This window comes from Ambystoma mexicanum, chromosome 2q (genome assembly GCF_040938575.1).
Source record: "Ambystoma mexicanum isolate Mex_15411 chromosome 2q, UKY_AmexF1_1, whole genome shotgun sequence".
NCBI lineage: Eukaryota > Metazoa > Chordata > Amphibia > Caudata > Ambystomatidae > Ambystoma > Ambystoma mexicanum.
Window position 1 is genome coordinate 213,535,337 of NC_090924.1, and position 13,540 is coordinate 213,548,876.

At 44.3% G+C, this 13,540-nt stretch overlaps 1 protein-coding gene across 2 annotated transcripts in view; it reads right to left on the reverse strand.

Moving 5' to 3' along the window:
- Positions 1–13,540, reverse strand: part of TMC7 (transmembrane channel like 7) — a 950,504-nt gene that overhangs the window by 335,719 nt on the left and 601,245 nt on the right. For both annotated transcript variants that reach the window (XM_069647142.1, XM_069647143.1), the window contains exon 11: positions 10,924–11,021. In XM_069647142.1, the coding sequence (XP_069503243.1) occupies positions 10,924–11,021 (98 nt within the window). The remainder of the gene's footprint in view (positions 1–10,923; positions 11,022–13,540) is intronic.

Genomic DNA, 13,540 nt, shown 5'->3' on the forward strand with positions numbered 1-13,540 from the left:
ATATATGTATGCGTATTTATATGCATATATTTAATTAATACATGTTAAGTGGGGGGAAGTAGAATAGGGGATTATATAGAAAGGGAATGTTATGCAGGTTAAAAGTTAAGCATAAGTTACTGTAGTGAAAAGATAAAAAAGGGAAACAACGGTAGCGGGGTAGTGTTGGGGCCTGCCTGAAGCCACATTGAGCGATGGGACCACCTAAAGAAGCCATCCTCTGGCCTCAGGCTTCATGTGGGTGGTAAATGAAGTTAGGAAGGGGTCTGTTGAGTCAGGCTCAGCCTAAGGGTCCTGCATATCCCTCCAGGAGGGGTGAGTCGCCCTAGGAGATTTCAATTAAGTTGGTACTCAAGCCAGGGGAATGGTTAGGAAGGGGAATAGGAAAAGTTATAAGTAGAATAAGTGTTTTTAATAAATAAAGAGGGACCCCATTGGGATCCCTATACAATTCATTTAGGTGTCTTTGTCCATTGGCAATTCATTAAGGTGTCTTTGTCCATTGGCAATCTACGAACTCAGGGTGTGGCCCATCGCCTGTTAACAGCAATTTTATTTGGCAGGTGCAGCACCCCTCCCTCTTGAGGTGGACTGGTGGTTGGGGGCGGTGGTGCATACTGTAGGAAATGTCCCTGCTCTGGGGAAGGGCACACCCTTGCACAAACGAGTGCCGGAGAACAGGAGATTCAGAAGATCGCCCAGTCTCATTTTAGGTGGGGAAAGAAGACTTCATTGAAATTCTAGTTCTCTTAGTACTTGCCCTCCCTTTACAATCTGGTTAGAATATGAAGCCATTGCGGGGATCAACACAACCCAGGACTCTCAGAGTGGGCTTCAAACTGCTTTATTGTAGAGCGCAAAACAGGACTTGGTGAATAAATTAGGAGTTTCCAAAGAACTCAAAAGAGGCAATTGGTACAAGCTATAGGACACAAGTCAGTCTGTCTGTATCTCAACTCCCTGGAATTCAGCCTCCTGCTGTTCAAATATAAGTCACTCGCAGCCAATGGGGTTTCAGGTAGCCTCTGCACCTTTGTATTATTCCATCTGCGGTCATCAGTCAATAAAACAGGCTCTTTGCATCTGCCATCCTCGAGGGGCCAGATCTTTTTTCAGGCGATGTCCCACATACAACAGGCTTTGCTCTCACTGGGTTTAGGAAGCTTCAGACGTGAGCCTTGGGCTACTAGCGGTCAACGCTACCGATATCATAAGCAGTGAGTGGTCAGCTGCCCCTTTTAGTGATCGTCTCTAGACGCCTCCACCTCCCATTCTGCTTCAGATACACTGGCCCTCATTATATATTTGCTGGTCTGGAAATAAGGTTACCACCACCTTTTCCAAACCGGCAAACTACAAGTCTACCGGTAGGGGCAAATAACTACCTCGACTAGTCTCTTCTTTACCCTTCTGTTCTCTATGCTTTGCTCCTTTCTGTTCACTTGTTTCTTCTCCTCCCTCTTAGGTCGTTGCTCGGTCCATATCCTTAACGTGGTTTCCTGAATTCCACAGCAGCGCTGAATACATCTGCGCCTCCTGATGTGTCTTGCAGACTGAGCCCTTAAGAGGGCTGGCGCCATTTTGGATTTGAGTTCAGGCTAGTGTTTTGCTCCATGGCCATGACAAACACTCAGACGCTCGCTCTGCCACCGTGAGAGAACCTGCTGCCACAGAGAAGTACACGCTAACCTTAACATCAAGCTCAATGTTTTATGGTGAATGCTCAATGTTTGAAGGGCAAATTGGCCCAGTGCTTACAGATTGCCTCACAGGTCCCACATTCTCTGCTGGTAGCTTGTTATGCAATTAGTGCTGCTGAGACATTCCACTTGTTAGAAGGTTCTTTGCAAGTTTGCTTTGTTTTTCTTTCCACAACGGTTTCTCCATGGGTTGCTGCAACTTTGGCAGACACATGGGGCAGAGGATTTTCAAACAAGGTTTCACCAGTCAGGGAGGTTGGTGGTAAGAGATGGGGTGAGTCAACAAATCCCTATTGGTTCTCAGCGTTCCTCAAAGAGATGGAGACATATTTTCCATGATGGTGATCAAATGTTTTAGGGGTCATAACCAGGGAAAGGGGTGACTTAGGAAATGACACTGCTTCTCTTTTCAAATACTATGGCCCTAGCCTCCCGGCTGCCAAATGGGTTCCTATAACGCTAACCATTGCTCCCTATTCTTGGTCATGGATCTTCCTCGGCTCAGGGTCCCATAATGCTAGTGTACCACTTCCTTTTATCCTGGAGCCTCTTGGGCTGTGCTAGGAAGGTGCATTTTTCTAGGGTAGTTATGGGATGGGGGGCCCAGGAGATCCTCCCTTTCCTCCTATGGGTTCTACATTACAAAGCAGGTGGTAGTACCCAGACCCCATGGTCATCCCAGAATCATTGCCCAGACTAAAACCTGTAACATGGTCCAAAGGCTGGCACAACCCAGCAAGTCTGGAAGCATTCCCGAAATATGTGCCATCACTCAAATTTTAGAATGGGTTCCTCATTATGTGTTTTCTCATGCAAAAACTCGAAGCCTGTAAATAGTACCCAAACATCACCCTCTGTTCCCAAAGGATTTTTCCCTCACACCATGAAAAGTTGGATCACAGAATATACTGACGGTGATAGATGCACAGGTTTTGTGAAGAATAAAGAGGAATAAAAGAACGAGAGTAGCCATGAAGGTCATTTTTACTTTCTCTGTTGTCTCACTCTCACCCCTCATCTAAACTTGGTTGGATACCAGATTGAACAGATTTGCGTTTTGGGAATAGGTGATGACACATGTCAACCAGGTTCAAGGCATGCAATTCTTCTGGAGGAAACATCCAAAGAATGTTTGAGAAAAGAATGTGGAATGGTGGAAGTAAGTACTCTGCATATTTTGGAGATCTGGTTAAATCTCCCAAAAAAAAAAAAAAACCTCAATGCTTGCTTTACTCTAGTTAAGTGTGCAAGAGGTCTTGAAAGCACTGTAATACCTCTGAGATGGCAGGAATGAGAAATGCAGGAGATAATTCCTCTATCCAATTGGTGCAAGATCACCATGGGTGACGAAAAGACAATTTATAAACCCCTAAAATTAGATCAAACCATGCAGATTATGCAGCGTCTGCTCAGCCGGGATAGAATGCAGTTTTGGAGAGAAGACTTTAAGTATGGTCCCTTGATGGACAGAAGTCAGAATTGACTTTAGGCATTAATGAAGATATGTGTTACTGTCTACCTTTGGTTTTGAGAGGAGCAACTTGGAGCAGACCAGATACTTATATTCCCAAAAACTAAGACCAACTCTCAAATTATACTATTAGTGACTTCAATGTGGGCTTCCAGGCCCCCAATGACCTCAAAGCTCTAGGCATTGCTAGTTCTCTTACGGAGCTAGGCTTTTCACATTGTATTCTTGAACCCACTCACAACAAGGGAAGAACCTTTGATTTGTTGGTAGACCTGAACTGTAGTACTTAGTGGCCAACTCATCTTGCGCTTGGTCTAACCATCATACCATTATTTTCAATATCGCAGCCAACAACCAATGCTCCAAACTAGACATCGCCCCATCAATATGTACCAGAAACAAGAGAGACATAACCAGTGACAAACTACTCCCCCACATCTTACTGACACTGAAGAATGCATTATTATCATGCTCGGACCGTACAGCCTTAGTAGACATCTACAATGTCACCATTCTCAAAGCAATGGACGCCATTGCCCCTGTAAAATCAAGAAAGTCTAAACCACATGCTCACCTCAATTCGTGGTTCACGCCACATCTGAGAGTACTACGCAAAGAAAAAAGAAACACCGAAGCCTGTTGGAAAGGTCACCCCTCTCCTGCCAATAAGGACAGCCTCTTTATAGCATCACTCAATTATAAAGAGGCAATCCTCCAAGCTAAAAAAGATACTTATAATAAGTGCATCCTACAAACTGAATCTAACACCAAAGAGTTATTCAAGATACTTAAAGAACTTGAAACTCCTTCCACACCCCCGACATCTGCAGCAAAGATAGTACATGGTGTGCAAATATACAAAAAGCACTTCTAGACAAAATCTCAACACTCGAGTCTAAAATGAATGCCAAAAAAAGTAGTCTTCAGTCTAACTCGCAGCTTAACTCCACCTTTGGTAAAACTAACCTCATTCGACATACCCATAAACCCTTCAGCTTCTAACCACTAACCATCCCAGAGGTAGAAAACATCATTAGCAAACTTAAACCCTCCAACTGTCATGGTGGCTCCTGCCCAGCTCCCATCATAAAAGAGGCCTCCCATGAACTAGCCCCGTTTATAATGGCTCTAATAAACTCTTCATTCAGTTCAGGCTCTGTACCTGACAACCTCAAGGAAGCATGGGTCATACCCCTGCTAAAAAAAAACAACTTTAGACTCATGTACACCCACTAACTACAGGCTGATCACAACCGTACCGTTCCTGCTGAAAATTCTAGACCGAGCAGCTTATTTACAGATCCAGGACTATCTGGAATGCAATAATCTCCTTGGCCTCAGACAATCTAGTTTCCGTCCCAAGCACGGAACAGAAACCGCCCTTATCGACTTAAAAACCCAAATTGAGGACATGAAAGATAACAGTAAGATCACCCTCCTATTACTACTGGACCTATCGGCAGCTTTTGATTTGGTGAACCACCAAATTCTATGTCGACATCTCAAAATGGCAGCCCACTTCTCAGACAAAGCTACCACCTAGATCAGATCCTTTCTGGCCAACAAAGATGAGGGTCTTCTCCCGCTCCGCCTCTGCCGAACCATCGCCAGTTCTGTGCGGGGTTCCCCATGGTTCTTGCGTTTCACCTACGCTCTATAGCGTGTTTACAAAACCGCTCTGATATTCTTGACTGTCTGGGTGTCACCTACACTAATTATGCAGATGACACCCAGATACTCATTCCCATCACTGGAGACCATGTAGCTGACACTAAAGCCTTAAATGATATCTATCAGGTCATTCAGGCTTGGATGGTCCAACACGAGCTCTGTCGTAATGATGACAAGACAGAGCTCCTCATTCTGGGCTCCACCTATCGATTTAGCAGATTAGACCCTACCTTCAAATCCTTTATCACCGATGGCAATACTATCAAGGGCTCTAAGGACACCAAAACTTTAGGCATCTACCTCGATTCCTCCTTATACTTCTCTAAACAAACCAGTGCTGTGATTTCGGCATCCGCCTACACCTGCAAACTCATCACAGCCTGTCGCCCGTTCCTTACCACAGCAAATGGCATCATTCTTGCCAGAACCCTGATCATACCTAAACTTGACTACTGTAATGCCCTCTACCTTGGGACCAGCCAACGAAACATCAGCAAGCTCCAGGTCACCCAAAATAATGCCATCAGTGCTGCCTTGAACATTCCTAGGAGCCATCACATAACAGACACCAGACTCAACCTACGTTGGTTATCAGTAACCCAAAGAGTCTCTCTCAAAGCCCTTGCCATCACGCATAAATGCCTGGCCAATAAGGCACCCAACTATCTGGTAAGCCAGTTCACGCCACAATCCTCTAGCCGGCCTCAGAGAGCAGCCCAAGCTCATTACCTATCCCTACCCAGATTCAAAATACAGAAATCATGGTGCAGGGGGTCAGCTTTCCTGTCCTGGCCTCCAAACTATGGAATGCACTGCCCAACCCACTGAGATCAGAACCTTCTTTCCTCTCCTTTAAGAGCAAAGCCAAATTATGGCTCGTTGCCCAAGACACACACAACCACTCCCCAGCGCCGCATCTATAATTAACATGACATTGGACTTTACTCCACCACTGCAACTGCATGTAATTTAACTGTATATACCCTGTGATCTATCTTTGTACATTTTTTTGTGATTGTTCATATCGAGTGGTATCTACTGTTTGTTTCTGTCTGTGTAACCTAATATATGCGCCCAGATGCCCCTGGGCCAGGCGCGCTATTCAAATAAACGAAATACAAATACACCTACTGGGCACAGAAGTTGAAACCCTAAACCTGGGAGTCCTTTAAGACGAGGTAGCAATACTGATAGATGGATGGGGATGCAGAATTTACTCATACATCAATAATCAAACCGACTCAGAAAGTTGGCAAAACGAAGTACTGTTTTATTAACAATTATCTAAAACAGGGAGTACAACGGACATCATCTGACGTCGCACAGCAATCTCAACGTGTTACATGAAAAAACAGGTTTATAGCAAAAATTCATCATCATTGACGTCACACTACGTGGCAAATTAAGAAAACTTATTAGGGGATGTGAGAGGCTTACAGGGAACATCTAGGTACACGTTCCATACGGGGGTTGTGATTGGGTCTCTAAGATCAGGTGGACAACTGAGCCCTCCTCTAGTACAAGTCATCTTCATCGTCATAAAATACACAACTATTTATTGGTTCACAAACTATAGGGCTCTTTGATATGCGACCCTCTACAATTGGTTGGCACGCTTGTACCCTTCTGGAATATTCCACATGTAGCAGCACGCAAGCTTATTACCCCAGGTGCTGGGAGGGTTGGCCTGGTCATGCCTCCCCACCCAATTAGCCCAACATCTATCATCACTCCTGCGGTCTGCCATTCAGTTAAGGCTTTGAACTCGGCCTTGTAGAGGTTCACTGTGCCTGAGAATTAAAGGGAGTGTGGCATGGTCCTAATCTCTGGTTTCGGTGTAGCTCGACCCAAACTCTATTTCTATCTGACCATGTGACTGGAGACCACGTTTGAGTTTTTCGTTGCATAAAATAGTATTAAAATGATGAACTCTTGGCACCTTCAGTGGTTTTCAATTTCACCTCAAACAGAAGTTTGTTTCTTTCTCACTTTCATGTAGCTTCTTGACATACAACCAGGCTCACGGTGGCCCCGACTCTTGGTGCTGGGCCAGCAAGTCTTTCTTGAATCCTCCTTCACCATCATTTATTTTCCAATTGCGCCACACTTGAGCCCTTTCCATTCACAGGGTTTAAGTTTGCTAAAGTGCATCGTGGTATATCCAGATTCTAGACATGTCTATACATATACATTGGCGTATCACTGCAATCTATTCACTACGTAGCCAGCCTCCGGATTACTTTGTCTACTTCCGTTACAGCATCTGTACAGTTATAAATATTACTTTGCATTTTCTTCAGTGTTTCTTCGCACGATCATCTTCATTTTGATCCCGAAATGTTGCTTAACTTCGACACCTCCTCTTCAGATCTTATAGAATATCTATGTTCTTTCGTCTTTTGTCTCTGGTCTCTTTCCTGTGCGTGTCAGTTCTGCTTCGTATGATGTCACCAGTCTCCTTTCTCATTCACTTTCATACTTCTTCCGGGACTTTCTCCAGAAGACTATTACTTCTTTGTGAATGCATATAGGGTTTTCTCAATGGATACCTTGTCTCAAGAATTCTTTGGGGTATAGGCATCCTCATTGATACTGCACGTGTCGCAATTTCCAGTTCCCAACATATAGGCAACATGGGGCGGAGCTTCTGGTAGGGGTATTTGGCTCCTCCTCTACTAAGTGGATAGATAACTTCATTATTGGAGGAGGTAAAGCATGAGATAACAGTGCCATTCCGTGAGTGACATTCAAAAGGCAGTCTGAGACTTTTGAAAATGTGGCTAGTGTTAAGGAGGGAAAATAGAAAGACCATCTGCATACAACCGGCAAAGAGGTGGTAGAAAAACCTGAAGGAGATGAGCATGCAGAGGGAGGCAGTGTAGAGGGAAAAGAGCACTGGGTCAAGGCAAGTTGCCTTTGTGGATTGCTACTGGCATAGGGGAGGACGTGGAGGTCTCCATGTCCCAGTAGAGGAGGACAAATTATCAGAGGAAGAAGCAATCCAGTTCAGTGCAGTTTCCGGGATTGGAGAGGGTTACAAATAGAAGGGGTAAATAATCCAGGCCAAAGGCTGCAGAACAATCAAGATGATTAAGGATGATTGAGAGTCTGTTCTGGTGGGCAGTATTGAGAAAGCTGGAGACATGGGTCACTTTGGTTTCTGTGCAGTGGCCGCTATGGAAAGAAGAAGAAATGAAACTTCTGGAACTTTACGAAGAGCAGTTTGTTGTTGTGCAACACTGGTCCACACCTGAATCTCAGTGAAATCTATAACTAAGAGCCAGGAAGCAACACCCCAAGACTACCAATCTCTTCCTAGCCCTCAACTAACTCCTCACTACTAAAATTGTGCATCCTTACGCTACCCACATTCCTTCAGACGACCAACCAGGTCTTCTGCACGTAACGGAGTCAGACCCTATCCATCTTCTAGCAACAACCTTTCAGTCCGTTGCCATCTACAATCTGGGGGCTGACCATACAGCCAACCTGCTCGTTCCATATCAACCATAAACAGGGATTTATGCCGTACACATGTAATGGTATTTTCGACCTGTCCATCAACCCCACAGGTTTCCTGCATAGGCCTTCCCGCTATCCAACTAACACACCCAGCCAACTTTTCCTAAAGAGCCATGAGCAAAGAAGACACCATTATTGGCAGAAGGGTGCTATATCACAGTACTTTACATTACATTGAATCCATACTGGATTGTGATGAAGCACATGTTAACCGCTTGGGTATCTGGTGATCATTTGGAAGTGCTCCAGGATCTTGAAACAGTGGATAGAACTGATAGTTGGCACTGTTCAAGTCCTCACAGTTCTCCTTGAGGATGGGTAAACCAAAGGCTATTTTGCAGCAGACTGGGGAAATCCTTGCTGAAGAGTCAAGACCAATGAAATCATGTTAGAGGAGCACGCTTTTTTACAATTAAGTGATCCATGGGAGCACAGGACTGGTTGGACAATGGGTGCCAACACAGGTTGTAGAAAAGGAGTGAGAGAAAGATGGATTAGAAGTCAGAGGTGGTGAAGAGAAGGAGGGCAAAGCAGATAAATATTTCAAGGAACTTGGAGATATTGGATGAGGGCTACAGTGCAAAGTTGTTGAAAGAAAGCAAAAAACGGAAGAGATTCATCATGGGAAGAGCAGCAGCTTAAAGGACAGTTTATGAGGTGAGAGCACAGAGGAGATTAGGTTAGTGAAGTAGGTGGGTTTTAATGCAATCAGAATGGTAATGAGGATAGAGAAGTCCTCCTTTCTTGCAGGGCAGGACTGGAGGGGAGCAGGATTTATGCCATTGTCGCAAATATAGGTGCAGGTCAGTATTGTGGATCTCGGGCTCTAAGTGATCCAGAGCTGGGGGCAGAGGGCAAAGGAACATAAATGCAAGTGGGGTAGTGGAATTCAAAGGGGGAGCAGAGAGCAGAGCAGAAGCCATTAATGATCTACTCAAAGGAAGATACCTGGAGTGGTTCGAGGGTTAGGAGAGATGATCATATCTGAGTCAGGTGCTGTAATAAATACATTTTAAACTTGACTTTAGATCTAGAAGAGGTGGAGAGAGAGAAGGAGAGAAGGGAGGTGGAAATGGAAAAACAAAGTTGAAATGTGTGTGAGAGAGATTATGCAATGAGGGGCCAAGAATTAGGTTAAATGAGCTGAGTGAGGGTGTAAGCAAGAATGCTCTCAGAGCTACATTCAGTCCAAAAGGCAAGTGCCTACATTTATGGTGGACTTAGATTATGGCAAAGAATACACATTTTAGTGCTCCTCAAGGTTGGGATGTTGTGCTGCATACCTTGGAGGTAGGGTACAACACAACCATTCATCCTGCTACAATGTCTCCAAAATCGAAGACAGAGTTGTCATGCGGAAGGTTCCCATTGTCAAGAACTGACAGATTGGAAAGATTTAGAATTAGTCTGGAACCGCAGATCTTTTTATGGTACCAAAACACATCTCAAGTAAAACTCTTGATCTTTCTGATGTTCTTGAACAAACGCTATTGCTTGGAATTGTACAGATGACAAATGTACTGTTAGCACAGCCATGGACTAAACCTGTTTGAATGTATGATTGCAAAAACAAAGAGGTGATGGCTTGGAGGTTTAGAATGAATCTTAACCACTGGCATTGCTCTGGGCAACCCTTCAGACCATCGTTCTTCGCCTGCCAAGCCATTACTGAAGGGGAAAGACCATATGCAAATTAGGCTTGGTCCCACCCCAAAAGGGGCAGTCCAGCCCGAACTGCTATGTCACATCCCTTCTGCACGAGACCACAAGCATCCGCAAACATGTTTCGGCCTAGTTGGGCCTCATCAGTGAGGAGTAACTTGGGTCTCTAGGCCCAGCAGGCACGGGACTCACGTCTGGGCATACCCGTCCCACTCGGGTGACAAAGCAAAAACAAAGAGGTGATGGCTGGAAGGTTTAGAATGAATCTTAACCACTGGCATTGCTCTGGGCCCAGACGTGGGTCCCTTGCTCGCTGCGCCATAGGGAACCAAGCTGCACCTCACTGAGGAGGCCAAACAAGGCCGAAACATGTCTGGGTTGCTTGTGTTTCCGTGCAGAGGGGACCTGGCCTAGCGGTATGGGTTGGGCTGCGACCATTGGTGGCAGCACCTGACTGATTTGAATATGGCTGGACCCCTTTTGCAATGGGGCAGACGGGCTAAAAAATGGTGGTGTGGAAGGTTGCCCAGAGCAATGCCAGTGGTTTAGATTCATTCAAAACCTTCCACCCATCACTTTTGTGCTTACTGAATATATGATTGGACATGTCAAATCTCCATGAACCCATCCTCTAAATAAAGCTATCCTTCTTGTAAAGTTTGAACAATCTAAATCAACTAATGTAGATTTATCAGTGTTACTCAGTAACTCGCCTCTAGTGTCCTCTCTCTAGTGCAGTGACTACAAACCATACTTGTTATTTAGCAAGTAAAAGGTGCTGCATCAAATGTAAAAACACGAATGACAAGGATTCAAATCCAAGCATAGCATATTGGCACACAAAATGAAACATATTTTAAACTGAAATACATAAAGGAATTTCCTTCTACTACTTACTTTCTTGGGAATTCCACCAAAAGGGTCAAAGCACAAATTATGATGAAGTCAAAAATCATCAATTTATACATTTCTTGACCGACTCGTGATTCCCAGCACTAAAAGGAGGAGAAAGAACACAAAATGAATACATTTGAACATGCCATGCATAAAAGACCCAGAATATTCCCAAATCTAGCAGGCAAGATTTTGAGTCATAGTTCCTTGCATACTGTAACGGAATAGCAGTTGACAGAGCCAGGTCCCAGACAAAGGGTGTGATGACTCAGAGTATCTACTACAGTAGGCTTTCTGATCCTACCAAACAACTGAATAGGTATTATGCATTGTTTTCTTGGAAAGTATCTGGCTTATTAAGCCTCCGATACCTTGCCAACAATGGCTTGGAAATACAAAGAGAAATGGGGCCCGCAGCTAGCGATACTTTGAATTGCTCTACTAAGTCAATTTCTTAGCTAACCAGGTATTTACGTAATTTTGTTAATCTGCTTGCACTGTACTCCAGCGCGACATTTTGACATATTGCTCTTTCTTCCCTGGCCTGAAATTGAAATTTTAGCAACACTTCACCATTATGGCTCCAAAGTTTGCCTGATACACGGCCAATAGCAATATGAGGCACTATTGTTTCAACAGTAGGTAGATCCTTGTTGTTGGAAAAGGTATGAACATGTATGCTCAGGCTCCAGTGCATGCAGGAGTCATCAACCGAAAGTATGATGGTAGGCACAACGGTACAAGTCATTGCCAGAGCACTGGAAGACCAGAGGTTGGGATGGGAACAGATGCAGGAGATATGGATTCAATCCTCTCCAACAAACATTTCCAATTTAAATCCCTCCCCGCCTCCCACTATTTATTATACTTCTTAGAACAGTATAAATAGCTTTTGCTTTTTCAATGTGTCACAATTATTCAGGAAATGTCTGGTCAAGTACAACCAAAAACACAGTTGGCAAGTAAACTCAGATATTGTAATCTCTTCATCTGTCAAAGTGGATATCTCCCAACCTTTTTACAGTCACACTACCTTTACACCCAGAGGAAGTGTTGTGGCTCAATAACACTACAAGAAGTGAAAGACCTTCAGGTTTATTTAGCAGACAATCCAAGTTATATCTTGAGATATCTCAGCTTCCCCATTTCCCCTCTGAATGTCATAGAACCTTGGTGAATATTGACAACGGCATGCTACCGTCAGACCCTGGTATGGCAAGAAGAACACGTACACAAATTAATTACAACCATATTTAAATGCATTGCACTTTGATGCTACGTATACATTTAGTTAAAGATCGCATGTCGCCTGTGCAAAAAGTAGAAATAAAATCCCCAAAAAACCTTGCATTTCACACAATACTAAATATTCTTAGTTAAATCTAGAGATGATACATTTTGTACACCATTTTATAATAGCTCACTAGGAAATCCATCATTCCAAAAGGTTTTGTCATTCTAATGTATTTCACTTTTCCAGATTCACATTTTTAATGCAGTTTTTTACACAACTCTTTTTTATGCACCCGCCCTGTGACATAGTCCTCTGCCTCCCTCTGGGCACCACCAAAGAAGTGACTCAGGGGACCGGGTGCTTCCCTGAGCCAATGGATGATAGGCCCAGGGGTGGAAGGGAGAGGATCCCCGGGCCACTATCCCTGGACATTTTTCACTTGGTGGGGACAGTCACATTGACTCTGCCAAACCATGTCTCAATTATAGATCCTAAAGCCCCTCCTTTTTCCCTAAAAACTACAATAAGGCAGACACTATGGGATTTGTGAACATGCCTCCAGTGGCATCTGCAGACCCACGCAGCTCTACAAAAGCACGTCTTGCCAAAACAAAAAACTAAAAATCACAAATACTATGAGGAATATGGAAATAGGGTTAGAAGCACCACATGAATTCCAAGATGGTAACAAGGCTTGATAGGTTTAGGTCAGCCCTCATAGACTCAAATGGGCCCAGGTGAGGCTGGAAATAGCCAATCCAGAAAACCAACAATTGGGAGTTAGAGATGCAGACCCTCACCCAGCATTGCCTTCATAGACAACGAGGGCCTCCCTACATAAACTGAGCAGACTAGTTTGTCAGTTTGGCTTGTTGGAGCAGGTTGTGGATGGCGGTTGGAGGAATCTAGTGCGATAAGGACTGCAGAGGAGTGAAGGCTGTTGGGGTGAACAAATAACATCAGGAGGAAGTGGTGTAGAACTGGAGTAGAAGGTTAAAGATGAGGAGCTGGTAAGGTGCAGGAGGCAACGGTAACATCAGAAGGAAGTTGTAAGGACCTGCAGGCTATGGTTCTATCTAGAGGTTTTTAAATGTTTGGAGGAGGTGGTAAAGACTTGGAGGAGGTGGTTATATATGTTCTGCTCTGGAGTAGTTTGTGATAGCAGGAGGTGGTGGTAGTGGTGGTGGTTACCCCATGGAGGAGGTGGTAACAGCTGGATGAGGTTGTGAGGAAACCAGCATGAATAGGAAGGAAGGAAGAGGCCAGATTATCCCAAGTTAAATTGAGACGGAAGGAGGTACATACCCAGGCAGGGAGCTCAGAGTACCAAGGCACTTAGAAGAACAGCAACTCTTAAGGTGAAGAGGAGGCATGTGGCATAGCATG